Here is a 13,610-nt window from a genome sequence, read left to right as displayed (position 1 = left end):
ACTGTGAGATTTGGCCACGTGCTACAAACTTCCCTCATCAACAACAACAGTTATCGGCATCCATCAGCCAGAACACAAACGCACATGGAGCATGCAAAAGAAGTAAAGATCCATGACCGCAGTTCCTGCTCGCTTACAAAGGGCCCTTTGATTTCTGTCATTAACTTAAAATAGAAATCTTCCCGTGGCTTCTGTGGTAGTACTTTTAAACGGCGAAGAAAGCGGAAACACGCAGATGTCCGAATAGTTAAAGGCATAGTTCTCGGAATGTTCAATATTAAGGAACGCATATTAATACAGATGTACACATATAGTACAAAAATTCATAGCAACAGAAACGAGTATACACGTGTGCATATAATGTGGATGCATACAAATTAAAATAATAACAATAATTGTTTTTTATTACACCAAGCCATAAAATCAAGGTATCTAGTATCTTAATCAATTATCTTCAAGAATTCTTGACACTAACACAGGCATATTTTAAACTTATTTTATACTCTAATGTATCAATTAATTGCCTTTGCAATTCATATTAGAAAAAAAAAAAGCATCTCTTTGTTTGTAAATCCCAGTAGCAAAAAAAAAAAGTAAAACATCATATTATATTTCAAAATCACTTTAATTTTGTTTTATTTTATAATTTTAATTACTAAAAACAGTCACATTTATTTATATTGTAAATATGTACAATTGGATGCGAATATTTATAATGATGTAATTTAAATTCATACCTATATTAATGATAAAAATTAAAAATTGTTTTTAAGACAATCATTTTCCTTGAAATTTGACATCAGATGATGCGATAAAATAAACAGGGATGAGCGGACAGGTAATAACGAGCAAAAATACAAATACCAATCAAGTTTTTTTTTTATGTCATACATAAAAATCAGAGAAAGTATTCATATGCAAAACTCAAATACAGATTCAAATACTCAAACTTGACCATTTAACTTGAAGTAACAACACAGCATGCTATATTTTACACCAGTTTTGCATAGTATTATTTTAGTGTTTTAGTGTTATTTTGGTTAATTTTTTTGGGATTAAAAATTAATCTGGATTTCGGGAGGAAAATTTTCCACCTCGAAATGAAACCGGCTAACTCACATTTAGATTAAAAGTCTTTCCTCGCATTCTAGACCGTCTTCGAACTCCCAAGGCAATGTGTATTTGGTTACATGAGTATAACTGAAATGCAGTAATTTTGTCATTTTCATTCTTTATTAGGAATCCGGTTTATGAAAAATTCCTCATTTTTATTATTATAATGTCATTTTTATCGGCTTGATATAGAATTTAATAAAATTTAATATTAATTACACTAGTAAGAAATTTAGTTTAATCCTTTATCCAAGTGTAAGCAAACAAAGTTTGCGCCTGAAAATATCTTCAGGACTGAGGTAAGGTGGTACATCCCTTGGCAACTCGTAGCAAAGGTGGATCAAAAGATGTACCACCTTACCTCAGTCCTGAAAATATTTTCAGGCGCAAACTTTGTTTGCTTACACTTGGATAAAGGATTAAACTAAATTTATTATAGTCTAACCAAGTGCAAAATAAACTTCCAACACTATTAAATTTTGTCGTTCCGATTGTATCGTTTTGATTCATATTGCATCATTCATGTCAATAATGAATGGTCTCTCTAATCCAAGAATGCTATTATAAAACTCACTTTCTTTACGAATGTCTGCAGTCATTTGCTTACTTTTTTTCCTAAAGCGTTTACCTGTGGATCCCATCAAGCATGCAACTTGAGGTAACAACACAGCATGCTATATTTTACACCAGTTTTGCATATATTCAGACAGAAGTATTTAGCTATTCTGCACAAAATATTCATTATGACAACCAGTGAAGGGTGATTTTTTTGCATGCTTCTTTTCTTCAAACATCTGATATCTTTTCACCACTCCGTTGCACAGGTGGGTACAATAATACACTAATGAAAGTGCACTCGGTGAGGGCTGTCGCTTGGTCGGCTCTTCGATAACATGAAAATATTGTGTATTATTGAGAATTAGCACCTTTTTTATCCATCCATAGTCCAGTTCTGCACACAAAGCACTACTGTAACCTTTGCTGTTAGACATTACCGTTTGTGTTTGTGATCGTCCACATGTAATTTGTCCCCAAATCCATGCTAATGCAGTAATCTTGGTATCGTATCGGAAGCTTCTGGACAATCTGCTACAACAGTGGATACAATTTTGTCGACAACACATGTAACTGCTGACCACTCTTAAAGCCTTCTTAGTTAATATAGTTCATATTATTCGATCACATTCGATAACTACAGTCCTCTTTAATTGGCAATACCGGGAATCTCTATTAAGACATATGGATTTATGGAAGTGACAAAGTTTTCCTTTCCTGGCAACTCCAGTTGTTCATTCCTCAAAAAAAGTAAAACAATGAAACTGGGATGAATACATACAGTTATCAGACACAATACATAGGTATTATAACCTTAGCTGCCTCTTCCATAATTCCAAACAATTCAACCTCTTTCGTCTTTCTATTAAAAATAAGATGTCTATTCTTAGCTGTAACACGTCATGTTGCCTTCCACTTGTGTATGAGTTCCAAGCAGCAGTCTTTGCCAGGAGAAAATCATATTTCGAACATAACGTGATCTGGAATTTAAGTATCCAATTTGCTTCAATGCTACGCGAATGACTAAATCAAAAAGGCTGTTTCGATTCAAATAATCAATTTCCAATATTTAGAATTTCTTTCAACGTGCTTTAATTGCTTTAATTAAATATATGCGATATCTTAAAATTACACCACTGACAAGTTGATAATTTCACGAAATGATTATAAAAATGTGGGCAAATATTTGTTTTCACGCTCTCTTGATATCAGAGTCATTTAATACTAAGCTTGATATTACCAGTGCAATATTGCAATATCAAGCAATGTTTTTTTTACTGGCCACTTATCGTATTGCCGGCCTTGGTGGCTTAGCGAATAAATTCTCTGGTATTCAACGAGAGGATTTGGGTTTGATTCCCAGGGGTGGCATGAATTTTTGTAAATGTCTTTTTGGCAGATGACAGATAATTTTACCGCCTGATGTGACATCATCTTGCTTCTTGAAGGCCTGAAATAGACTTGGTGACGTCATGTTTAGTCTCCAGAGAAAAGTTCTCATGCTTAAGTAATCCTTCGGCCAAAGAATGTGGGCTCCCATTCCATTGAGACACAGAGCCTAACACGCAGGTGTTTAAAAAGTCAAGTTATTTGGCTTCTTTGGAAACTTTCTTACCGCTTATGATAGGGGCAGTTAATCCTATCTGTATTGTCTGTAAACTGCCTATTTCTATTTATTTCTATTTTGTAGGATGAAAAAACCCGAGTTGCCGGGAGGGAAAAAATTTCCACCTCCGTATAGAATCATCTAAACCACTTTGAGATAAAATATACCGATAAAGGTTCTTCACTTCCTAGACTCTCAGATTCGAATCCAGGTTGTTCCAGCCGAAAGGATTGTCGATACTTACTTAAATGAGCTACGGAGCCGGATGCGCTGTAGATTCTTATTCTTTCGTTGGCGAGATTGCCATTGAGAGAGAGAGAGAGAGAGAGAGGAAGAAAGAAAGAAAGAAAACATAAACATGACATAAGTACGCGTGGTCATGTAATTTGCTTCAGCACAGGAAAAGCGAAATTTATTAAAAGGGAAAATAATACACATCTCTTGTTATTTTATATCAACATTTATAAATATAATTGCTCTCAAATTTATATTTAACTTTATTAGTATTTTTTATTATTTTATTTTATTTTTATGTTTATTTCTTATTGATCTATTTTGTTTCATTTTTTGAGAACCTGAAGACAAGGCGGAAAAAGAAGCTCTATGTCTTTCGCTGAATAGAGACAGAAAGTGTAAATAAAGGCAATCATGTCAATCACAGGCAACATAGAAATACTCAGCTCTCATTGGCTGCTGTTCCAAATGCTGGCTTGAAAGAAAAACGCTGATAAATAACATAATGTGCATTAATTTGCGTACATTAATTTACATTAACGTATGCAAATTTCTTCATGTGTTTTTGTTTAGATATACTGTCTCTATTCAGCGAACAGATAATGCACAGTCATAATGGCATGTGATATGCGCCATCGTATTAGTTACAACCAATGCATTTTCAAGAATAAAAAGTATTACAAAGTGTTTTTTCTTAACTGAACGCAAGATAAAAATTAAAAACGCAAGCTGAAATAAAATCAACAATCCTCCTTGAGTTCCGCCTACACACACTTACAGTACTTTCCTGTCCTATTAATCGATCATAGCCACATATTATTCTTCTGGACAAAATATTGTAATGGACAAGCTCCTAAAACTATGAGGCTAGTGCGTATTAATTTAAATTCAAAATGAAATGGAGTTAATCTAATTAAACTCTTTCTGTATAAATTTTAATTCATCTTAATACCTCCTTTCATACAAATTGCACTTCCGTGTGTGTTTAGAGCGATCGTGCCTCTTTCATAAGGAATAGCATAGTTTGTTTTGAAAGGAGTCGTAAGTCAGTTTCCGTTTACGTCCTTGTCAAAGGTCAGTCTCCATCTGATAGAAACCGATGACACGATACATGCCAGCCAACACATGACCAGCGTCACCGAGTTTTATATTTTGGATTCTATATCGGGACCCTCCTAAATATACAGCTGTTAAATGGCTAAACGCTATGTCGTATAACAAATCGTTAAACATGTCAAACATCTGCAGCCAGCTTGCGTTTTATTTTATTTTATTTATTTATTTTTTAAATTTCAAAGATATAATGCTGTCAGTTTTCAAAAGGAATTTGCAAAATTAATTTAACATGAGAGAGCTTATTAGGCTTATTAAAGATGCAGTTATTAATTTACGATTTATTTAACAAATAAATAGTATTTTTCTCGTCTATTGTTAATTATGTCAAAATTTATACATATACATATAAGAATAAGAAAAAGAAAAATCTCTGCAAATTTAATGTGTTCGGATAGACTTACCAAAACAATTTTATGGAGTTCTTCATGGAAAAATTCTTATACAAAAATAATTATATAGGAATTCATTAGTAGTTTCGCTTTTTTCGGATCCTTTATTAATATGAAAGATCCGAAATGAAACTTAAATTTCCTCCATTTTAAGGGATTTTAATTTTTAAAATTTTTTAAAAGTTATTCATAGGCTGCATATAACACATGCCGTATATTTGTGAGTAGTATGATAAAAGATGTACCAAAAACTATATAAAACACTATTAAAAGAATGGATAACATAATTCATGTTGTTTTAGCCAAAGTGGCATAAGAATATTAGTTTATCTTTGAAACTTAAACTTTCAAAAGTGACCGAAAGCATATAAGCTTCTTCAGGACGAAAGTTTCCTTTATATTGTACTACTTAAAAGATGAAGTATGCCTAGTATTCTCATATGCAATAAAATTCCATATTCATAAAACATTCATTCCATCCTACTGTGTCATGGTTGTTTGTGAATGTCTTTGGATAAGAGATGATGTTCGTCACCCAGTGTGACCACCTTTACTTATTCAAGGGCTAAAGTGACTTGAAAAATTTCTTTGTTTGCTCTCTGGAGTAGGGTATCCGGACTAACAAACTCTTAGCTTCTCCCTATCCACAGTACTAAATCTACGATAGGTTTATAACTTTTCATGGGTACATATAAAAATTAAAAAAATACGAATCTGAATGTTGATTACAATTTAAAAGTGGCTGCTGCCTGGACAACATCATTATTTTAATTATTAAAAGTGTCACTTCCCTCTGAAATACAAGCAATATAACCACAAAAGTAATAGCAATAGTGCTAATTATTAAAATTAATATTGACTAACTAGCTATTTTTAAATGGCAGCCAAACTTCAACTTCCTCAATACTCGGTTCACTTTTTGGCACAAGATGTTTGTGAGATATATATTTTACGAATTTACATGGTAATTAGAAAAGATATATATAATGATAATTACATGACTAATACATCCATTTTAATCTGATAACACTGTTCAGAAAAAAAATCCTTATTTGTTAAGTAATGTAGTTAATGCGATAATAATATTCAGATGACACATTATTCATATCTATACAGGAAGACCCATCAATATCCAAGGCATTTACAGACTTATGGTGGAAAATTATTGCTGTTTAATATGATATATTTAAGTATAATAATTGATTGGTTTATGCGTAAATATATCAATTTACGCATAAACTTCAGCTCATCATCTTTAGAAACCCTCAGATGACAGATTTCTCACAGATTGAAATTTCATGCTATTTATTTGCCTAAAGCAAACAAATATGCCGTTGCCCAATAAGCCACTAAGAAGTAAACCTCAGATAGTAGGCTTTCGCTTGACTATAGTATGAATTTTGACTACAACATGAAACACACGCATAATATACAAAGACAGACAAACAAACAAAAACTGTACGTATTACTGTTTTCAATACTAGTAAAATCGTCTACAAATTGCTAAGCGAGTCTATACTGTGATATGGTATATCTTGGTTCTGCTATATATATAACAACCCGTATAGTATTGTTTGTGTTTTATTCTCGTATAGGATTGCTTTCTTGCTCAGAGAAAGAAATATACACTGTACCTGATATATAAAAAAAGAAATCCGGTGTTATAATAATAAGTCCCCACTTTCATTTCTGAATGGGTAAAAAGAATCACGAAGCACTTGATTACTCAAAAAGATGTGATTTATCAAAACTCAAAAACTACTAGCTGTATCTTTTCGTTTTCAATAAAATTATTGGGAAGGAGGATGCTAGTTCATAAACATGCCTTCCAAGCAGGAACGCTCTTTTCAGAATAGCTAATTCGTTCACATAAAAAAAAGAGATTTCCTTGTCAAAAAAAAAAAAAAAAAACTTTTTGGATTTCATTTCTCCAAAAGTTTACTCGTATTTCGACTGAAAATCAGTCGAAATACGAGTAATGATTAAGATGGGAAGAATGGTCTTCTGAAAGATAAAAATGATCGCATCTGTAGATGAGTAATGAAGAAGCACTTCTAAATGCTTTAAATTATTGTGGATTTAGTATTTAACAACAAAATGGAAGTGTACTATGAATATGGCAATTAGCAATATGTTCACCAGCAGACAATCATTTCTCTCTCTCTCTTAGTGATCAATTGCTATTCTTTGCTCTCTTTTTTTAACTTCATCCAACTTTTTTTTTATTTCAGCATGATAAAAACAGAAACTCAAATCCTGCCTTTATGAATTGTGTTAATGGAATATCAATGATAACACTCTTGACATAGCTATTACATGTGTCTCAGTTACAGAAATAAATCCCAAACATGTATAGAAATTTGTTAGCACTTTGAAAATTAGTTAATTTAACCAATCCCAAACTTAAATGGAGGTGAAAGGTCTAAAAACACACGCACTTACTCTATACAATAATCTACAAATACTACTGAGTGCTTGGTCACCGGGAAACTACCCACACAAGCAAGTTGTTCTGGATTTTGTAACCTCTAGTGTGAGAGATTAATACACTCGTGACAAAAATTAAATATAAATAACTAATGGCACTGAATAATTAGGTGGCGCTAGATCTGTACATGGAACACAATTATAGTTTCTAGAAACTTTTTTTTCCCACTTTCTCTTTTCCGCATTGTCGATCTGTGGTTTATAAGCACGCTTTTTTTTATCCAAAGTAAAATCTCTGGTTTCTAATCCCATAACTCAGAAAAAATTGACTACAGAATACACGCATGAGTACAACCACCCTCCTCCCAAAAATAGTTAAGAATTATGAACACCAACTTTTGTTCCAGAAGGTCATGGGAATGCACACAACCACGGTGATGATAAAGATAATAAAGACAATTTCCTGCTACTATAATTATAATATCAGAACAATTCTACAGTTCGAATTTATAAAATAATGTTGATGCGACTACAAATAACAGCTGTTTTACAAAATTATCAATATGGTTTTGCAAGATAAGTAACAAGCGTAAATTTAGTAATATTTTGCAGGATATCACCTAATGATTAGAGCCTCCGTAGCTCAGTTGGTATAGACGAAGCCCTTTGGTCGGAAAGACCTGGGTTATTACTGTCCGTGATGGCGTGAGGAACCTTTATCTGGTCTTTTTCGATGAAAGGTGGGTTAGCCGGTCTCATAGGGGGGTAAGGTTTTTTATTCACTCGGAAACTCGGATTTTTCGTCTCCAGAACAGACAAAAAGGCTAACCTGTGGACAGACACGGATTAGGTCTGATTCGAACTGCTGTGTGGATCCCGAGCACGGATAAAAATGAGGGAGGGATTGAGATGATGCCGTACCTCCCCATAAAAGGGATTCACGGCCGTTGTATATCATACGAAATAAATAAATAAATACCTAATGATTGTAACGTGGTTTTAAATATAGAGGTATAGGAACTCTTGCAACTTCCTGATATTTAAAACAAAATAGAACTACTTTCCAAAAAGTCAACTGCAGTTAATATTTGGTTCAATACTAACACCGAGACATAAAGTTAATTGATCATATTCAAATCAAAGTGCATCATACGTCTTTTGGGTAAACTTTGCTTAGAAGACACGAAGGACGTTATGCAGGGTTTATGTCTCTCTCTCTCTCTCTCTCTCTAGATGGATTAGATGGATAGATAGACAGATTATAGATAGATTCATTAACATTACTTTGAAAACTTTAATTTGGCAGGCAACACAATGCTGTTTAAGATCCCTATTGCCCTTTCTAATATAACAACAAAAAAGATTAGAATATTGACAAATAAAAGCATTTGAAAAGAATAACAGCAATTGAAAATAAACAAAAATACGAATATATAATTATATTAATAAATTTATCAGGGATATTTTCGCACTTGTAGTGCTTTGAATCCGGAACAGGCGCTCTGTAGATCATTCCTGAAAGACGACCACTTCAGATTTCTGTTTGGAAGCATCATTAGTCTTAAGGTTGGAATAAGACGAATGCTAAATATTAGGAATCACCTTTCAACGATTAAGCTGTGTTTCAATCATCGCAAACGCAAATAAAACCATGACCTGTGTGTGTGTGTGTGTGTGTGTGTGTGTGTGTGTGTGTGTGTGTGTGTGTGTGTGTGTGTGTGTGTGTGTGTGTGTGTGTGTGTGTGTGTGTGTGCGCGCGTGCGTGTGTGCGTGTGTGTGCGCGCGTGCGTGTGTGTGTGTGTGTGTGTGTGTATGTGTGTAAAGAGATTTGAGTATCGATTCTATCTGCGATCAGCTAACTCACTCTCTCGCTGAACAGAAAGTCAGAAGAAATAATTTCTTGTGCTCTTTAAAAGGGTTTAAATTCAGATTATTCCAAATAAGAAATATGTCTTGCACTCCTGCTCAACAGACTCTTTGGAAGTGCTTTGTTATAACACGATAACCTCCACAGTGCCTTATCTTTCCAATCCCAATTTTAAGTGGTAAATGATTTTCATTTTCCAGTAAAAGACCATCTCCCTGCTTATTAGAAAGCCTGTAGGAGCTTGAATTAATAAAATGCCATGCTCAATCTCTGAAACAGGATTTCTGGATTATGTAACTTTCATCACATTCGCAGTACGATACTGATCCGTGACGGATTGATATGCTGACTGATACGTTACGCTATTGATTTACGACCATTCGTTATGAGATTGCCATGAAACATCCTGCCTTAATAAGTATCCTTTAAAAGACATAATCAGAATGACGTTTAGCCTTGGACTGCTATTAACTCTAGACATAAAGTATGTGAGTCTGTTTGAGGATTGATTATCGCAGCAATAAAAATAATCTATACTATCTAGAAGTTTATTAATTTTTCGCTCCGAACTACTGTATGTTTGGGTGAAAAAGCAATTCATTCTTCATTCTATAAGAATCTCTTTCTCTCTCTTTTTATGTAAGTGCCTATCATTAAAAATACCATATTTTTGCTGCTCAGCGACATGAATGACTCGGTATGAACCTGGAAGGAAGGTTTAGGATTTTGTCATTTTAACTGTTTTGACTAATTTTTGTAGCCTATAAGAAGTAGACCAGTTATCTGTTATCTGTTAATGTGTTTATTAGATAGCAGAGCGATTCATGCTGATGCGATGTGAAATGTATCCATTTTATGTCGTAACTGCATGAATTCGATGGTTCGATAAACTTGATTTTTAGAACAGTGTATGATAGGCGAAGAAGTGGTATAATGCTGGAGAAAACTATTTCCCATTAATCGTAGATGGGTCCACTTTTAAACCAAAGGGAAAGTTATTGAAAAAGTGAAATCTCTCAATGAAATCAACATTTTAAATAAACGACTGAAATTTCCGATTAGATCCTTTTTTTTGATGTAAGTTATCAGCCGTTTATACATGAATTAGCAACTGTCCAACAAGAACTTGCAACCCGAACTACTTCACACATTTAAAATTCCTCACATTTAAATAAAATATTAAAGAACACATTCAAATGTACCTGCAAAGTCTACTTCTAAAGGATGCAGAAACCAAAAGATCCTTACTGATATCAAGAATGCCACCGAAGACGGTTAAGCTGTTGTTGTAGGTGGTGCAATTCCAGCGATTCATTTGGAATTGGTACTGACACTCGTCGATACCCAGCTTGGCTCCTCGACTTATAGTTTGCAAGATGTTATAACTAAGACCACACAGTTCTCGTTGTCTGTCAACTAGATATTGTAATTTTTTACAGTAATGTTTATAAGTCGTGGGTTTTAGCTCTAGAGTACTTTGATAGGTGCTTGGCATCCCAAGTAACCTGCAAAAACAATAATTATGCATCGCAATAAATGTATAGGAATATGAATCATGAATAATTCTATATATTTTTAAAAAACATATTAGCTTAAAATATTTGTCTATAAAGTTTCATAATGTCCACCAAATGCTGCAAAAAAAAAACTAATCAAATATATGATAATAATTAGTCATGAACAAGAACATATTGTAAATTCCAGCATTCTCTCCATCTCAACGCGGAGCCTCCATCCAATATGAAAGCATAGATACTTTAAATCATATTCGTTTAATAATCTTCATTTAATAATTTTTATATTTTTATTCTATAAGACCTTGCAGCGGTATTTTAAAATAAAATACCGCTGCAAGGTCTAGTCTCTTTCTCTCGTGCTATTATGCAGCATGAGAGAAAGAGATTAGTAAAGTAAACAATGAAAAGAAAATTCCTTTAAAATTGTGTTTCATGTCTTCGACTTTTAATATTTTTTATTATAAGTGATCAAATATTTTCTATATTCCTGTAGAAAGTAAAAAGGACAGAACAATAAATACTCTTGTAAAGAGTCTCCATTTTTAATTAAACTTATGCTAATAAATTCATCCTAAAAGCAATGTATCCAATTTTAAAAATAAAAATAAAATGAAAATTTCGTTTCATAAATATTAAATCACAGAAAAACGTTACTCTTAATTATACTTCAAAGTCATTGCAATGGATTTCCAATTGATTGACATAATCATACATAATCATACAAATTGTAGGGAAAAGACAAGAGGGCATCCTTGGAAGCTGAGAATGAATGCCGCTAAAAGGGGGAAGCTACATTTTTCTTCTCACAGGGTGGTGTGTGATTAGAATGGATTGCCATTGGATGTTGTGTGTGTGTGCAGGCAGTGTAAATGAATTCAAGAATAAGTATGATAGCTGGTGCATGTAGTATGTAGCCTCCCTCGATGAGCCCTGACTCCCTGGAGGTATCTCTTAATAATAATAATAATAATATTTAACAACTTAATTTGATTTAATTTGCATGAACATGTATTTATAGGAATGCAAACTGAAATTCTGAAATTATATAATAAAATTTTACATTCTGAGCATTTGTCGGAAGACAGAAGACAAACATTGCAACTGGCTTGAAGAGACTTCATTGTAAAATTACACGTGTGGGAGCTAGATAACTTTGCTTTTGATCAGCACAGCAAAACAAATAAATTACAGTACATGAACAAATAAAACAATTAAATTACAGTACATGAAAAAATTATTACATTGATAATTGCTCTGTGGAGTAAATGACGCATTAAAAGTGAGCTCGACTAGCTATAGGTTAGAGGAACAACTGAAAAAGGAACATATATGCAGAGACATATCGTCATGTAAAAATGTTCCTGGTAATGTCATGAATTAAACTTCGTGATGAAGTTCTCACAAGACCTGCTATTTTAGACCATACTGCGAAACGTTTCTACCTAAATTAACTTTATGCTACAGTTCGTGGACTAAAAATACTAATTTTTTTTCTGACTAGGAAGAAAGCCAGAGAAGAAATAAAAAAGAGATTGCTATAGAGAAGGAAAATATAGTCCGAAAAATAAACATGAAAGTCGCATATCGTCAAAGTAACATTTTAATATCTTACCTAAGAGAAGTAGCTGAAAATTTTAAAATCACTTTCTGTTCTTTAACACACATAAGGAATGGTGGGGAATACGCCTTTCGTACATTCTGTGAATTTTAAATATTAAGGTGAATCCCATTGTCCAAAACAAGTCCTCATAAAATTCAACAAAAAATGTTGCTCTCGAAAGGTGATTGTGTGGTATGGATGCAAAGCCAAGTTCATTTGCTAAGTTGAGTGATCAAGTGGATAGCGCCCTCGCTTTGCAACCAAGTGTGTTCGAAAATGGCTTGATAAAAATACCATGTTTGATCTCTAATAAGAGTTTCTATTTGTAACTGTTATTCCCCCCCTTTTTTTTTGATGAAATCTTTCAACAGATCAATCATGTTAATAGTTTCCAGATGATTTATACCACTTTTTCTATCTTTAATGACAGTGGTAAAGATCAATCATGAAGACGGATGCATCACGAAATTCCAAACTTATTTATCAAACTAATCGGGATCTAGACATAAAAACAAAATCGCTATGTTTTCTCTAATGCATCTATCATTTTAAGCCGATGCGTTCATGGTATAGGAATCTTTATATCTATTAGTAATCGATTAACTATCTCCCTAGCAAAGGTACATGGAATAATTAGTATATCGTGTATTCCGCAAGAGATTATACCACACTCAATCCTGAATATCTGATGTTGCGCCACCAGTCATCTGGAACTTTTTCTCTGTAATCGTCTTCTGCATATCTCCAATCATAATACTTCCAAATAGTTTCCTTCTATAACTGGTTTTCATGTGATCATCAAAGAGAGAGAGAAAGGGAGACCACAGCAATGTCCCTTTAATTAGTTACTGATATATGAAACAGGTACAAAAGCATACCGCACAATACTCTCCCAGTTCTGTTGCGAACGTTATATTAAATTTCAAAGACATCATTTTGTCCCATTATTTTGGATAAATGAATATTTTAAAAAGGAAACTTCTTTGTGATAAAAACTAGTGAACGTGGAATGTAGCGTAAATGTAGGGGATTGAACTGTGGCCAGAATAACGCTATTGTTAATGATCATCCACTACCACGAGAGAACTGGTGTTCATCCACCGAGAACAAATCGATCCTGACGACAGGATATTTGCGTTGATCTCCATGAAAGGAACTTGAAGACTACTTAGTATTCTGCTCTAGT

At 33.4% G+C, this 13,610-nt stretch overlaps 1 protein-coding gene across 1 annotated transcript in view; it reads right to left on the bottom strand.

Annotated features, from left to right (window-relative positions):
- LOC150100423 (protein Wnt-4-like) overlaps positions 1-13,610 on the bottom strand; it is a 109,255-nt gene that overhangs the window by 33,892 nt on the left and 61,753 nt on the right. Inside the window, exon 2 of the mRNA XM_090402964.1 lies at positions 10,556-10,812. Within this exon, the coding sequence (XP_090259090.1) occupies positions 10,556-10,812 (257 nt within the window). The remainder of the gene's footprint in view (positions 1-10,555; positions 10,813-13,610) is intronic.

Source organism: Typopeltis vanoorti, chromosome 13, assembly GCF_054136105.1.
Source record: "Typopeltis vanoorti isolate ZY-2024b chromosome 13, IOZ_Tvanoo_1.0, whole genome shotgun sequence".
NCBI classification, from domain to species: domain Eukaryota; kingdom Metazoa; phylum Arthropoda; class Arachnida; order Uropygi; family Thelyphonidae; genus Typopeltis; species Typopeltis vanoorti.
This window is presented reverse-complemented; position numbering and strand designations above follow the sequence as displayed.